The following is a 14,988-nucleotide window of genomic DNA, read 5'->3' on the forward strand; positions in this document are numbered from 1 at the left end:
TCTTAATCTCAGGGCCATGGGTTCGAGTCTCACGTTGGGTGAAAGATTCCTGCATTGCAGGGGGTTGGACTAGATGACCCTTGTGACCCCTTCCTGATTCTGTGATTTGAAGGGTTGGGTGGTGTCTCTGTGCCAGAGTTAACGGTGGGTGGGAAACTTTGAACCCATAGACTGAATGAGGCCAGTGTCAGCCTTTTAAAGCCCTGTTTCCCGTCTCTTCCTCCTTTCCTTGCAGCTGTCCTACGGCTCCAGCTCTCCGGCCCTCTCCAACCGCCAGCGCTTCCCCACCTTCTTCCGCACGCACCCGTCCGCCACTCTGCACAACCCCACCCGCGTGCAGCTCTTCAAGAAGTGGAGCTGGACCAAGATCGCCACCATACAGCAGACCACAGAGGTGTTCACCTCGGTATGGAGAGACCCCAGCCTTGAGCAGAAATCCCCCACCTGACACACCTTTTGGGCATCCTGGGACTTCCTGCAGCATCTCAGCCCAGAGCATTGCCCAACCCTCCCCCCCCAAAAAAAACCCAGACAGCGGTGCTGCTTAAGCACTTAAAAGGACTCAGGAGCACAGACGCCTACCACAGAATTGATAGGGGAACAGGTGGTGCTGTGGTCTAAACCACTGAGCCTCTTGGGCTTGCTGATCAGAAGGTCGGCGGTTCAAATCCCCATGACAGGGTGAGTTCCCGTTGCTCTGTCCCAGCTCCTGCCAACCTAGCAGTTCGAAAGCACACCAGTGCAAGCAGATAAATAGGTATCACTGCGGCAGAAAGGTAAACAATGTTTCCATGCGCTCTGGTTTCCGTCACGGTGTTCCGTTGCCCCAGAAGCGGTTTAGTCCTACTGGCCACATGACCCGGAAAGCTGTCTGAGGACAAACGCTGGCTCCCTCGGCCTGAAGCGAGATGAGCGCCGCAACCCCATAGTCACCTTTGACTGGACTTAACCATCCAGGGGTCTTTTACCTTTTTTACATTTTACCACGGATTTGAACAAGATTTGCACAAACTTCTAGGAAAGTAAGAAGGTCCCACCCATACTTCCCCCGGGGGATCTCTTAATTTGTTAAGGGCGCTGAGAGTTTGCTAGGAGACCCCTCCCAGAGCTACAGTTCCCAGCACTCTTAACAAACTACAATTCCCAGATTTTTGGTGGGGGGTGGGAGCCATGACTGCGGAAGTGGTATAAGAGTGCTTTCAATATATGGTGTGAATGTCACCTTAACGCCCTATATGCAAGGTTTAAAGAAATGTGTTTTCCCATTACAGAAAAGAGATGGAAGGGGGCAGGAGAACCACCATACAAGTCCCAGGGCTTGGACCCTCTGGGACATCCCCAATGAGTCCCCTGGTGCCAGGTGCAAGTCATGAGATTGTCCTTGTAATTTGCATTTATTTAAACAACAGCAACAAACCAGTCCCCAGTATTTGATTGATTCTGGCAACGGCCAAGAACAGAGTTGCTTTTCAAGGGTTCCCATTAAGTTCTGTGGCACCAAACAAATGGGCTCTATTTTGTGGAACACAATAATCTTCTTGAGACTGTGTCAGAGCCAATCTATTCTCTAGTGCCAGCAGCAATTCTCCTGGTTGTTACACCAAACTGGGGCTGATGGATGTTGTGGTCCAAAATATCTGGAGGGAACCAAGTTGGGAAAGGCTGTTTTAAGGAGTCGCTTATCTACCGGAACTGATCTTGTGAATTCCCAAACTTCAGCAGGCTATCAGAGTTTGTCCGTCTCATAGCACAAAAACCCCTTCTCTGAGCTGAACTCGGAGCCTTCAGGATTATCATCCCTAAACACAATCCAACTGAAGTTCAAGGCCTTTTTTCTTTAAAATCCTCATCTGTGTGTGATGTTTCCTTCAGCTGTAACATAACCATTGCTTTATCCTGAACACACACAAATCCATGCACTATACCGTAATATTAGAACCTTGAAACTTTCAGCTTTCTTTCAAAATAAGTTTCTAGTCCTTATGAGGACCCAAGCTATCTTTAAGTCCTTATTTGTTTCTTTTACTTTAATGCTTCTAAACCTCACTTTCATCTTAGTAAAAAAGAATCAGAAGGAAGTAGACAAACTAAAAACCACAGTATTACAGTAAAAACGATTTAAAATGTCAAACACATCAGCTTGTGCTTGATTAGTACAATTGTATCAATATTATGCAGGCTGTTAATGGGACGCGGGTGGTGCTGTGGGTTAAACCACAGAGCCTAGGTCGGCGGTTCAAATCCCCACGACGGGGTGAGCTTCTGTGGGAAGGTAAACGGTGTTTCTGTGCACTGCTCTGGTTCGCCAGAAGCGGCTTAGTCATGCTGGCCACATGACCCGGAAAAACTGTCTGCGGGCAAACATTGGCTCCCTCGACCAATAAAGCGAGATGAGTGCCTCAACCCCAGAGCCAGCCACGATTGGACCTAATGGTCAGGGGTCCCTTTACCTTTACCTATCAATATTATGCAGGCTGTTAATGTGCTGGGTAATATAAGCAGCAAGGAGAGAGGTCTCTGCTGCAAGGAGCTTGCAGTCTGAAGTTAGGCAGCTGAGAGAGAGAGGAGAAGAAAAGAATGAGATAGGAGAGGCATGGATAAAACGAAAACAGGAGGAGGCAGGGATGTTGTTAGTCTGCCTCTAGACTGCTCTCTCTGGCATGAAGCATATCTCTCGGTCCCTTTTTCCTACTGAATCTTAATAAATGTCATCTAAGATCTCCGCCGAGCGCTGTTCCCTCTCCAAGATGTCCTAAGAAGAATTACCACTTCCAGTTTCAGACAAGGAAATCGCACCGACAAAAGAAGTGGAACATTTCTACCAGCTGCGCTCCGACATGTCCATCACATTAATGCAAATGTTAAGCTAATGAAGCTATTTTTGTGTGGACCGCGATAAGCAAATGGGCTGCAGCCCTCCGTGCCTCGTTGTGGTACATTTCCACAAGCTCCCACAGGGCCGGGCAATTCTCCTGCTGCTGAAGAAACCCCTTTGTCTAATCTCAGTCCTTAAAAAGAGCCACTTAGAAAATTTGTCTGACCATAGTTGTGCTGATTGGCGCAATACGTGACTGGTCACAGAAGCCATCCCATGGTTCTTACAGAATCCTGGGGGCGAGTATTATTATTATTATTATTATTATTATTATTATTATTATTATTATTATTTACACCAGGCTCACAATGCAGCACAGATTCCTGTAGTGTTAGGCGCCAAACTTCCATGTTACATTAGTCATGCATTTTGGAAAGTGTGCTTAAACAAACTGATTTTTTTATTTTGGAGAGAGAGGACACGCTCCTTACTTTCGACACCTGTATAGCAATCTGCCTTTTACTGAGTCAGTCTATTGGGCCATCTGGATCAATATTGACCACGTTGATTGACAGCAGCAGTTCTTCTGGGCTGCAGCCCTACCTGGCAATGCCAGGATCCGAACCTGGGACCTTCTGCATGCAAGGCAGAAGCTCTGCTACTGAGGTATGCTAAAGGTAAAGGTAAAGGGACCCCTGACCATTAGGTCCAGTCGTGGCCGACCCTGGGGTTGCGGCGTTCATCTCGCTCTATAGACCGAGGGAGCCGGTGTACAGCTTCCGGGTCATGTGGCCAGCATGACTAAGCCGCTTCTGGCGAACCAGAGCAGCGCACGGAAACGGCGTTTACCTTCCTGCCAGAGTGGTACCTATTTATCTATTTGCACTTTGAGGTGCTTTCGAACTGCTGGGTTGGCAGGAGCAGGGACTGAGCAACGGGAGCTCACCCCGTCGCAGGGATTTGAACCGCCGACCTTCTGATCGGCAAGCCCTAGGCGCTGTGGTTTAACCCAGAGCGCCACCCTGCACCACCCTTTATCCAGTGGATTTTCCTAGGCAGTGAACCATTGCTTTCTGTAGACTTTATGCTGATGGCGTTAGGTGTGCTTAAGTTTGTGTCACTTGGGAAGCGGTGGCCTTCCAGAAGCTTCTGGACTGAACCAGTCCCTGCCTATTGGCTGGGATGGATGGGAGATGGGAGTCCAGGAACATCCCAACCCCGTGTTAGATAAAAATAAATAAGTGAATAGATTATGGCTCAGTGTGAGGAAAGGGCAGGGCTGGATTTAGTTTTGATGAGGCCCTAAGCTACTTTATATGTCCAGCTATCCTTTGTCCACAAATTGTCACTGTTTTTTGTGCTGAATATATTCTATATGGTAATTTATGGACCTAATAGGTCTCTAACGCCATTTGCACATGTTACCATGCAACCAGTCCATGCAGAATGTAGGCACCCTATATATAGAAATGAGCAAACCAGTGATATTTTAGGGAGCAGGCTAGCAGGCGGGGCCCATTACTTACATCATAGGAGCCTACACAACACAAAACACTGTTGCTGTATGTAGGTTTTATTTAATTTGTTTTTTATCTTAATTTTTTCCCCTTTAAATTTTTTGTGGACCCCCAAGAGAGTGGGGCCCTAAGCTATAGCTTGTTTAGCTTATACATAAATCCGGCACTGGGAAAGGGGTTGAGGTTGGGACAGTAAACACTTCTCCTCACACTCAGAACTTTTCCTCCAGAGACTCCTGCCTGTCTTTCGCTGATAAAGGATCGCCAGGAAACTCCTTTTTTAATAATAATTTTTATTGAGCAAACTCCTTGTTATCCTCCTCCTCCCCTACTCTTGTCAATTAGCTTTCCTGTCCTGCCTGCTCCCTGCCTAGGCCTTTACTTGCAAACAGGCTGTTACTCACAGCAAGCAAATAGCCCAGTGGAGAGCTAATAGCTCGGGGGTGATTCTCATTAAACCAGTGCAGGAAGGAGAGGATATCTTTTCGGTAACTGCTATGCTGCAGTTCCTCTCTGGTTTGGGGGTGGGGTGGGGCCCTTACATTGCCTCTTCTTTATCACCATCATAATCCTTGTTGTTTTTTAAGCACGTTTAACATAGTGCGTAATTTGGCTCTTAAGAGGAGCCAAATTAGCTGTCACCTATGTTTTGCACGGAGGGACACGGGTGGCACTGTGGGTTAAACCACAGAGCCTAGGACTTGCCGATCAGAAGGTCGGTGGTTCGAATCCCTGCGATGGGGTGAGCTCCCGGTGCTCGGTCCCTGCTCCTGCCAACCTAGCAGCTCGAAAGCACGTCAAAGTGGAAGTAGATAAATAGGTACCACTCTGGTGGGAAGGTGAACGGCGTTTCTGTGTGCTGCTCTGGTTCGCCAGAAGCAGCTTAGTCATGCTGGCCACATGACCCGGAAGCTGTACGCCGGCTCCCTCGGCCAATAAAGCGAGATGAGCGCCGCGTAGCGTTTAACGTAGTGCGTAATTTGGCTCTTAAGAGGAGCCAAATTAGCTGTCACCTATGTTTTGCACGGAGGGGCACGGGTGGCACTGTGGGTTAAACCACAGAGCTTAGGACTTGCCGATCAGAAGGTCGGCAGTTCAAATCCCCGCGACGGGGTGAGCTCCCGTCGCTCAGTCCCTGTTCCTGCCAACCTAGCAGCTCGAAAGCACGTCAAACTGCAAGTAGATAAATAGGTACCACTCTGGCGGGAAGGTGAACGGCGTTTCTGTGTGCTGCTCTGGTTCGCCAGAAGCGGCTTAGTCATGCTGGCCACATGAACCGGAAGCTGTACGCCGGCTCCCTCGGCCAATAAAGCGAGATGAGCGCCGCAACCCCAGAGTCGGCCACAACTGGACCTAATGGTCAGGGTTCCCTTTACCTTTACCTATGTTTTGCCCAAAATTGGTTTTGTTTGCCATGGCAAGAGGCAAGGAGTTATGGAGAACCCCTGCCCAGTGAAGCCATCCCCTCTCCAACAACAACAACAACAACAACAACAACAACAACAACAAAAGGTTTCTAAATATTTTTCAGGTATTGCCCTACAGCTACAGGGGCTAGAAAATTTTTCGAATAAAATAGAAACAGATTCTCGGAAAGCTGCATTTGCTGTTGGATACAAAAGGTGGCACTGTGGGTTAAACCAGAGAGCCTAGGTCTTGCTGATCAGAAGGTCGTCAGTTCGAATCCCCGCGACGGGGTGAGCTCCCGTTGCTCGGTCCCAGCTCCTGCCAACCTAGCAGTTCGAAAGCACATCAAAGTGCAAATAGATAAATAGGTACCACTCCAGCGGGAAGGTAAACGGCATTTCCGTGCGCTGCTCTGGTTTGCCAGAAGCAGCTTAGTCATGCTGGCCACATGACCTGGAAGCTGTACGCCGGCTCCCTCAGCCAATAAAGCAAGATAAGTGCCGCAACCCCAGAGTCGGTCACAACTGGACCGAATGGTCAGGGGTCCCTTTACCTTTACAAAAGGTGCTTTACCAGTGAGATTGTAGAAGCACAGGGAATGTGCACTGCTGATTTTTAAAATGCATATCCTTAACCACCACTGTATCCCCTATTTTAGCATTACTTATACACTGAACTATTGCTCCTCTCCAACACCACCTATTCCTTCCTTATCTCTGTGCCTCCTTCTTCATTCCCATAGACCTTGGATGACCTGGAAGAGCGAGTCAAAGAAGCTGGGATCGAGATCACTTTCCGCCAGAGCTTCTTCTCTGACCCTGCTGTGCCCGTCAAGAATCTGAAGGTGATCCTGGCTGCAAGGGGTTGTGTGAGGGGTGGGTGCGCACTTACCGCAGGTTTAGAGATCCCTGTCAGCAGGGAGGGCAGAGGGACTGAGCTCTGCTCCACCCAAACCCCCTTCAACAAGGGTGGGTGGAACATTCAGATTGCTTTGAATCTGTGTTTTTTGCACGTGCCAGATCTGTGCTTTTTTCCGCCTGGGACAGCTTCAGGCTGCTGTGGGGCAGGGACGGGCTCGTGCGGAGCTGTGAAAAGTTTTGTCCCAGTGTACATATCGCAATCGGACAGCAGAATCCTAGACGTGTTTGCTGGAAGATAAGCTCCGGCGTCTTCAGTGGGGCTTTCTCCCGAGTAAGTGTGCTCCAGGTGGCAGCTGCAAGGAGGGTTCATAACCACGAGCCACATCCCTTTGGTCTCGGCTAACCTCTTAATCGTTTGACATATATCCGCAGGGTGATACTTCTTCTCTGGCGATCACTTGTAGCCGAGTAAGATTGTCTTCCATAAACACAGTTTTAACAATGAGTCCATAAGAGACTGTGGAGGCCAATTCTGGACCCACACGTCCTTCCACAGTGGAGACATTGGTTTCCGGGTGGGAGTTGATCATGGTGTGGATTTGCCAAGCGTGCCTTCCTCTTAGCACGTTTCTCCCTTGCGTCCTGAGTTTGGTAAAAGCTGTTCTCCGATTGGAGTGCTCGCAGGCAAGTGTTTCCCAGTTTTTGGTGCTTATACTGCATTTCTTTATATTTGCCTTGAGACAGTCTTTAAACCTCTTTTGTTGACCACCAGCATTATGCTTTCCATTTTTAAGTTTGGAATAGAGTAGTTGCTTTGGAAGATGATAATCAGGCATCTGCACAACATGACCAGTCCAACGAAGCTGATGTTGAAGAATCATTGGTGATCTTTGCTTCTTCCAGTACACTGGGATTAGTTCGCCTGTCTTCCCAAGTGATGTGAATGGAGGGTTAATGGACTGAAATTTTGAGAATGCCCTTGCTGTGTGTGTGTGTGTGTGTGTGTGTGTGTGTGTGTGTGTGTGGCAGTGTGTTATATTACCCCAAGTGACAGAGTGTGTGTGTATGTGGGGGATGTGATCTGGGTGGAAGGAAGGGTGTCAAAACTTTCTTGCTTCCTCGTCCCAACCCCCATTACTTGGCCGACTACCAATGATGCTTTTTTACAGTTAGGGTTGCATCCAATCTTAGAATCATAGAATCATAGAGTTGGAAGAGACCACAAGGGCCATCGAGTCCAACCCCCTGCCAAGCAGGAAACACCATCAGAGCACTCCTGACATATGGTTGTCAAGCCTCTGCTTAAAGACCTCCAAAGTAGGAGACTCCACCACACTCCTTGGCAGCAAATTCCACTGTCGAACAGCTCTTACTGTCAGGAAGTTCTTCCTAATGTTTAGGTGGAATCTTCTTTCTTGTAGTTTGGATCCATTGCTCCGTGTCCGCTTCTCTGGAGCAGCAGAAAACAACCTTTCTCCCTCCTCTATATGACATCCTTTTATATATTTGAACATGGCTATCATATAACCCCTTAACCTCCTCTTCTCCAGGCTAAACATGCCCAGCTCCCTTAGCCGTTCCTCATAAGGCATCGTTTCCAGGCCTTTGACCATTTTGGTTGCCCTCCTCTGGACACGTTCCAGTTTGTCAGTGTCCTCCTTGAATTGTGGTGCCCAGAACTGGACACAGTACTCAGGGTGAGGTCTGACCAGATCTTAGTCCCATTCAGAGCAGATACTTTGAAATTAATAGATAGGACTAACTTAGGTCCATGAATTTCAGTGGGTCTACCCTGAGGAAAACTTAGTTGGATGCAATCCTTAGATTTTGAAAAACTATGCCGAAAATTTTTTGGGGGGTATATATATATATATACACACACACACACATATATACATATTCAGTTTATAGCAATTTAACAATGTGCAACACTTATAAATTTGCAATCTAATAACAGAGGAAAGAGAAGAAAAGGGAAGAAAGGGGGAGAGATAAAGGAACTGAGTTAAATCATGCAACATTTCTTAGATACGTTCGTTAACATTACCTGAGTAGCAGTTTTCTAATTATAAGAACGTAGAGATTCCAACGAGCCTGGATCAGGGATGGCTATTAATAAATTAAATGCTTCCTTTATTAGTACAGTTGTGCCTTGGTTTTCAAACAGAATGTGTTCCGCAAGTCCGTTTGACTTTCGACACGTTCAGAAACCAAGGTGTGGCTTCCAATTGGCTGCAGGAGCGTCCTGCAGCCAATCGGAAGCCGCGGAAGCCACGCCGAGGCAAAGTTCGCAAACCAGAACACCTGCTTCCAGGTTTGCGGCGTTCAAGTTCCAAGTTGTTTGTGGACTATGCTGTTCGGAAACCAAGGTACGACTGTATATGCGAGTTAGTGAAAGTTAGTGAAAGCTTTTAACTAGCAGTTACTGATATATTATTGAAACATGGATGTTGCATGCATGGCTGCTCTTGTAATTGGAATGCTTTTGGATTAATTTTTGTAGATATTTGTTTACCCTGCACTTTGTCAGGCAAGTAGGGCAGGAGTTTAACAGCCACTCTGCTCCCTTGCAATAGCCTTATCTTCCACAAGGTTGTCTGTCTAGGTGTCTGTCTGTCTGTTTGTCTTCCAAGTAGTAGGTGGCCATCCCTACCTGCTGTAGATTCCATAGAGGGGCCTTTCGCCTCCCCCCCCCCCGATAAACTTGGAAATTTCCTTCTGCTATTTTTTGAGGCGCTCGTCTTTCACCATTACTGGGACTGACTGGAAAAGAAATAGCATTTTTGGCAAAACATTCATTTTTACTGCTGCTCTTTTTCCTAACAGGGAGAGATTCATTCTTCTCCATATTTCTAGATTTCTTTTTATCTCGAGCCACGCTTTTTCATAATTGTCTTTGTAGATATTTATATTTCTTGATGCTAAGCATATCCCTAAATATTTAACCTTTTTATGGACTTCTTTCTCAATACTTTGCTCCAACTCTTTTTTCTCTTCTTCCTTCAAATTTTTAAGAGAGGGAAAAAACCTCCCGTCCACTTTCTGCACCCTAAGCCAGTGTTTCCCAACCGGTGTTCCGCGGCACACTAGTGTGCCACGAGACGTTGCCTGGTGTGCCGTGGGAGGGAGGCGGGCGAGTCGGGCAGCGAGAGGCGGGGTGGCGGCGGCGAGGAGAGGCCGCCCAGCGCGGGGCTCTCATCGTTTGCCTGCCTGGCTGCCTGCGTGGCGCTGACGTCACGGGGCTGTAACGTGCCCCACATAGGCACACGCGGGGCGGCGAGCGAGCTCCCTCCCACATCCCATCGCCGCTCGCTTCGGCCGGCCTACTGGGCTGTCGCAGGCGGAAGGCCTGCGCATGCGCGAGGTTTTCGCGCCTTCGGGATTCCCTTCACGCCTTCCTCCTCCCGGGTCCTTGAGAGCGCAGGAAGCGGCAGCGCGAGACCGGCGTTGAGCCTGGTAGGTATTGCGCTTGCCAAGGCAGTCATTTGGGAAATGAAAACTTGCAAAGCAAGCAACCAGTTCAATCTGAAGTACGTGTATGCTTAATATCCTGTATCTGAAACCTGTTCTGCCCCCTCCCCCACACTTGGTGCCATTTTCATCTACACATGCAGCAGAGTAAGTTGACCCAGAATAGTACCAATTCAGATGGCAGATGGGAGAATGACAGTGCTGAATGCTTTCCCATGTAGAACAGTCCCTGCAAATAAAAACCTAGCATATTTGGAAGAGGGATGCTAGCCTAACCATTACCTTCTATGCTGTTACTATTTTTTTATTTTTTTTTACATAAGTAAAAAGTGACCTTTCCCCATCTGGCATGGTGGTGTGCCTCGAGATTTTTTTCATGAAACAAGTGTGCCTTTGCCCAAAAAAGGTTGGGAAACACTGCCCTAAGCAACTCTGAACGCCGTTTCCTTTGTGGAAAGGCAGAGTGTATATCAAAAAGTGTAATCTATGTAATCTATGAGATGGGCTTACATTGCCCCCTAATGCTTCAAGCCAAGCACGATTGGTAGGTGCTTCTGGCACACACATGTGCTGGTGGAGGCCGGCAGAGGGTGGGGGGGCAGGGGGAGACAGAAAGAAGCCACCCCTGAAATTCAGTGCCTTTCTCATTCTGGCGGCAGCTGCCATCCCTTGAGCTGACAGATGGACAGACAGCGCCACCCCCAATCCTCCTGACAGCTTCTGCTCAGGGGAGAACTGATGCCACCAGAATGAATGAGCCAGATACTGCCGCAGCACTTCGCCTCCCCTGTTGGGTTGGGTTTTCTCTTTTTAAAAAAAGAACAAGCAGTCAAAGCTTGCAAGAAGCATCCAGCAGCAGCAATCGGAATATCACTGCCTTGTTCCCTTTTCATGTCAGCGAGTGGCTGCATTTATCACTGCAGAAGAAAACAAGAGCACTCTCTCTCTCTCTTTCTCTCTCTCTCTATATATATAGATACACACACCGTATTTTTCGCTCTATAAGAAGCACTTTCCACCTCCTATAAAGTAAGGGAAAATGTGTGTGCTTCTTATGCAGCGAATGCAGGCTGCGCGGCTATCCCAGAAGCCAGAACAGCAAGAGGCTATCCCAGAAGCCAGATCCCTCTTGCTGTTCTGGCTTCTGGGATTCAGAACATTTTTTTTCTTGTTTTCCTCCTCCAAAAACTAGGTGTGTCTTGTGGTCTGGTGCATCTTATAAAGTGAAAAATACAGTATATATTGGAGGGAGGTCTGTTTGATTGGTGCAGATCTTATCTCCTGCCTACCCCAAAGACGGCTCCCTCTGCTGGTTGGGACCCTATGGGGCCAAGGTGGCTTATAGGCAACGTGGCCCCTTTCCCCTCACCCCAGAAACAGGGTGTTTTGCATCGTGACTTCAGAACACCAGGCTCCTCGGGAAAGGTCTATTAAACATTAATGAAAACTGCATTTCGGATTCATTGGCGCTCGCGCTGCAGGAGCAAGAGGCAGGAACCCCAAGCAAGAGGCAGCGCGTCTCTCTCATCAAATGCCTTGTCTCCTTCAAATATGCAGAATTCGCAGCTAGATTGGGCCAGCCGCCCCGTGCGCCAGCGTGATGTGCAGCAGTAAGTTCAGGGCGCACAAAAGAAAGCTCTCCTTTGCACAATGTACAATCAGCGCAGGAATTCAGGACCGCAATTAGATGGTGACGCCAGTAGCTTTGATGGTTTTGGGGGTTGTTGGTTTTTTTTGGAAAGAATCAGACTAACTCAGATTGCTCATAAATAGCACTCCCATAATAAGAGATAGTAGCGTACCACTGAGCAGTGGCTGTCTGCTGGGACAAACAAGGGAGAACAACCATCACTTTCATCCTCTGCTTCAGAGAGGCAGCTTGTTGGCGGGGGAGTAGGAAAGGGGGGCAGGGGGGCCGCCCCAGGTGCCTACTAGGGTGGTTCATAATGGGACACGGGTGGCACTACTGAGCCTAGGGCTGGCTGATCAGAAGGTTGATGGTTCGAATCCCCGTAATGGGGTGAGCTCCCGTTGCTCAGTCCCTGCTCCTGTCACCCTAGCAGTTTGAAAGCACGTCAAAGTGCAAGTAGATAAATAGGTACTGCTCCGGTGGGAAGGTAAACGGCGTTTCCGTGCGCTGCTCTGGTTCACCACATGACCCGGAAGCTGTATGCCAGCTCCCTCGGCCAATAAAGCGAGATGAGCGCCGCAACCCCAGAGTCGTCCACGACTGGACCTAATGGTCAGGGGTCCCTTTACCTTTACTTTTACCTTTTTTAGAGTGGCTCATCAAAAACATTTTTTTTTTAAAATGCCTGCTCCAAAGGTCTTATCTTACTACACTAGGCATTATATAGCTATATATGAAATTTCGTGCATATCAGTTAATATCTTGACCCTCCTCCAAAAAAATAGCTGTTTACTCATGTAAACTATGTCGTGAAGGCTGAAATTTCAGTTCAGTGGAGCACTTACTGTTCCCAATCCTAACCCTGCGGAAAGCCATCTAATTGGACTTTAATTTGATTTTGACATGTTTTTAGGAGGTAATTTAATTATTGCTTGATTTTATACCAATGTTATGTATCTGATGTTAGCCGCCCTGAGCCCGACTTTGGCTGGGGAGGGCAGGATATAAATTAAAAATGTTGTTGTTGTTGTTGTTGTTATTTCCTTTGTAAGAAAATATGAATTGCGACGTTTACCTTATTTTTGGTAGTTCTGTTTCATAGGCGGTAATTGTTTCCTTGATAATTTGCGGTCGTTTTGCTGACGATTTGTTAGTTCTCCTATATTATTTGTGCTGCATTTGTGACATTCTGCTCTGTTATTGTCATCTGTCGCTTGTAAGCCGGTTTGGGATTCGTCTGAACGAAAAGAGGCATAGAAATATAACCAATCAATCTGCGATAAGTAATTGATCGCGCTTGACTCTGTGGAAACACCCTCCAGCCACCTGACCCTACTTTTCCCCTTACAGCGCCAAGATGCCCGTATCATCGTTGGACTCTTTTATGAGACAGAGGCGCGGAAGGTCTTCTGTGAGGTGGGTGTCCAGGGCGGAGGTTCCTCTCTGGGAATACAAGAAGCTAGAGCGAAGGAGCTTCCTTCATTCCCAACTTTAACTAGAGATGTTGGGGACTGAACTTGCGACTCTCGGCAGGCAAAGCAGAGCTTTACCTACTGAGCTACAGCCCTTCCTCCTAGAACGTGTGGTAGTGAAGGTGAAGGACCTATCTAGGTAGGTCCCTATCTGTTACTAGGAGCATCAAGGACGCTGCAAGAGTCAAACGACAGCTGGAAAAAAGATTTTTTTATTTTGTGAAGCAATTGCTTGGACACAAAGGCACAGACCAGCTCATGCTCGGAGTCTGGCCCCGAATTCTAAGCGAGCCAGCTTTTTATACATTTGCAGAATACAATACCACCTGATTTACTGTAAACCACCTGATTTCTGGGAAATCGAAAGTTATAGTAAGTTCCTATTACCATGTAAGGTCTTGGCTCCCTCCTTCCTGCCATGGCCTCACTACACCACGGCCATGTGCGTTCCTGAGTTTGCTTATCTCTTTACAACGTTGAATAATAAACGTTTGAGCCTGTTCCATCAATGCCAGCCTTGTTCTCCTGGCGGACCTCTCCTTTTTAAGAAAGGCCTTTGGGCGGGTTTGCTATGGCCCTACACTAGGAGGCTTGAGATGAAATGCAAGCCATGGCATGGCCCTGACTGGACCACTCTACTTACTGGCAAACTTTCATTTCTCCTCTCTTGCGGCACTGGGGACAGGTCTACAAGGAGCGCTTGTTTGGGAAGAAGTACGTCTGGTTCCTGATTGGCTGGTACGCCGACAACTGGTTCCGCATCAAGGATGCGAATATTAACTGCACGGAAGAGGAGATGAGGGAGGCCGTGGAGGGCCACATCACCACCGAGATCGTCATGTTGAACCCAGAGAACACACGCAGCATCTCCAATATGGTGAGGGAGCGTCTCAGAGGTCATTGGAGGATAGGGAGGTGCGGGTGGTGCTGTGGGTTAAACCACAGAGCCTAGGACTTGCCGATCAGAAGGTCGGCGGTTCGAATCCCCGCGACGGGGCCCGTTGCTCGGTCCCTGCTCCTGCCAACCTAGCAGTTCGAAAGCACATCAAGTGCAAGTAGATAATTTGGTACCACTCCAGCGGGAAGGTAAACGGTGTTTCTGTGCGCTGCTCTGGTTCGCCAGAAGCGGCTTCGTCATACTGGCCATGCTGTAGGCCGGCTCCCTCAGCCAGTAAAGTGAGATGACCGGCACAACCCCAGAGTCGGTCACGACTGGACCTAATGGTCAGGGGTCCCTTTACCTTTTTAAATGTCAAATGTTGGGGTTTTTAAGCTTGCCTGGAAGTCATGCTCCAATGTTTGGAAGCCCTCGCCGTAGAGGCTGGCTCTGATTTGTTGCCCGCAAAGGAAATGCACTCTGCAGGTGTTCTAAGGTGATGTTAATAATAATAATAATAATAATAATAATAATAATAATAATAAATTTTTATTTATACCCCACCCTTCCTGGTTCAAAAACCGGGCTCAGGGCAGCTAACAACAAATTTAAAACACTTAATTATAAAAGCAGCATAAAATACAGTATAAAAATGTGAATAACAATAAAATTCAAAAATCATTTAAACAATCCCCAGGGCTAGCTGGCTGAATTGGCCCTACTTGGGCCAGCAAAGAGGTCAGGGGAGAATTAGCTGTGGGGTCTCAGAGTGGGTCTTCATAAAAAGGGAGGGGGAGGAAAGAGAAGGGAAATAAAAGATCAGGCTGAATTCAAGTTAAAGGCCAAGTGGAATAGCTCTGTCTTACAGGCCCGACGGAAGGAGGTTAAATCCTGCAGGGCCCTAGTCTCATGGGACAGAGCATTCCACCAGGTCGGAGC

At 47.9% G+C, this 14,988-nt stretch overlaps 1 protein-coding gene across 1 annotated transcript in view; it reads left to right on the forward strand.

Annotated features, from left to right (window-relative positions):
- The window catches only part of GABBR1 (gamma-aminobutyric acid type B receptor subunit 1), a 174,910-nt gene that overhangs the window by 130,057 nt on the left and 29,865 nt on the right, over positions 1-14,988 (forward strand). The window contains exons 9-12 of the mRNA XM_083491380.1: positions 236-406; positions 6,482-6,583; positions 13,051-13,116; positions 13,858-14,049. Of these exons, the coding sequence (XP_083347506.1) occupies positions 236-406; positions 6,482-6,583; positions 13,051-13,116; positions 13,858-14,049 (531 nt within the window). The remainder of the gene's footprint in view (positions 1-235; positions 407-6,481; positions 6,584-13,050; positions 13,117-13,857; positions 14,050-14,988) is intronic.

The sequence above is a fragment of the Podarcis liolepis genome (assembly GCF_965112155.1).
Source record: "Podarcis liolepis genome assembly, chromosome: 2".
Taxonomy (NCBI): domain Eukaryota; kingdom Metazoa; phylum Chordata; class Lepidosauria; order Squamata; family Lacertidae; genus Podarcis; species Podarcis liolepis.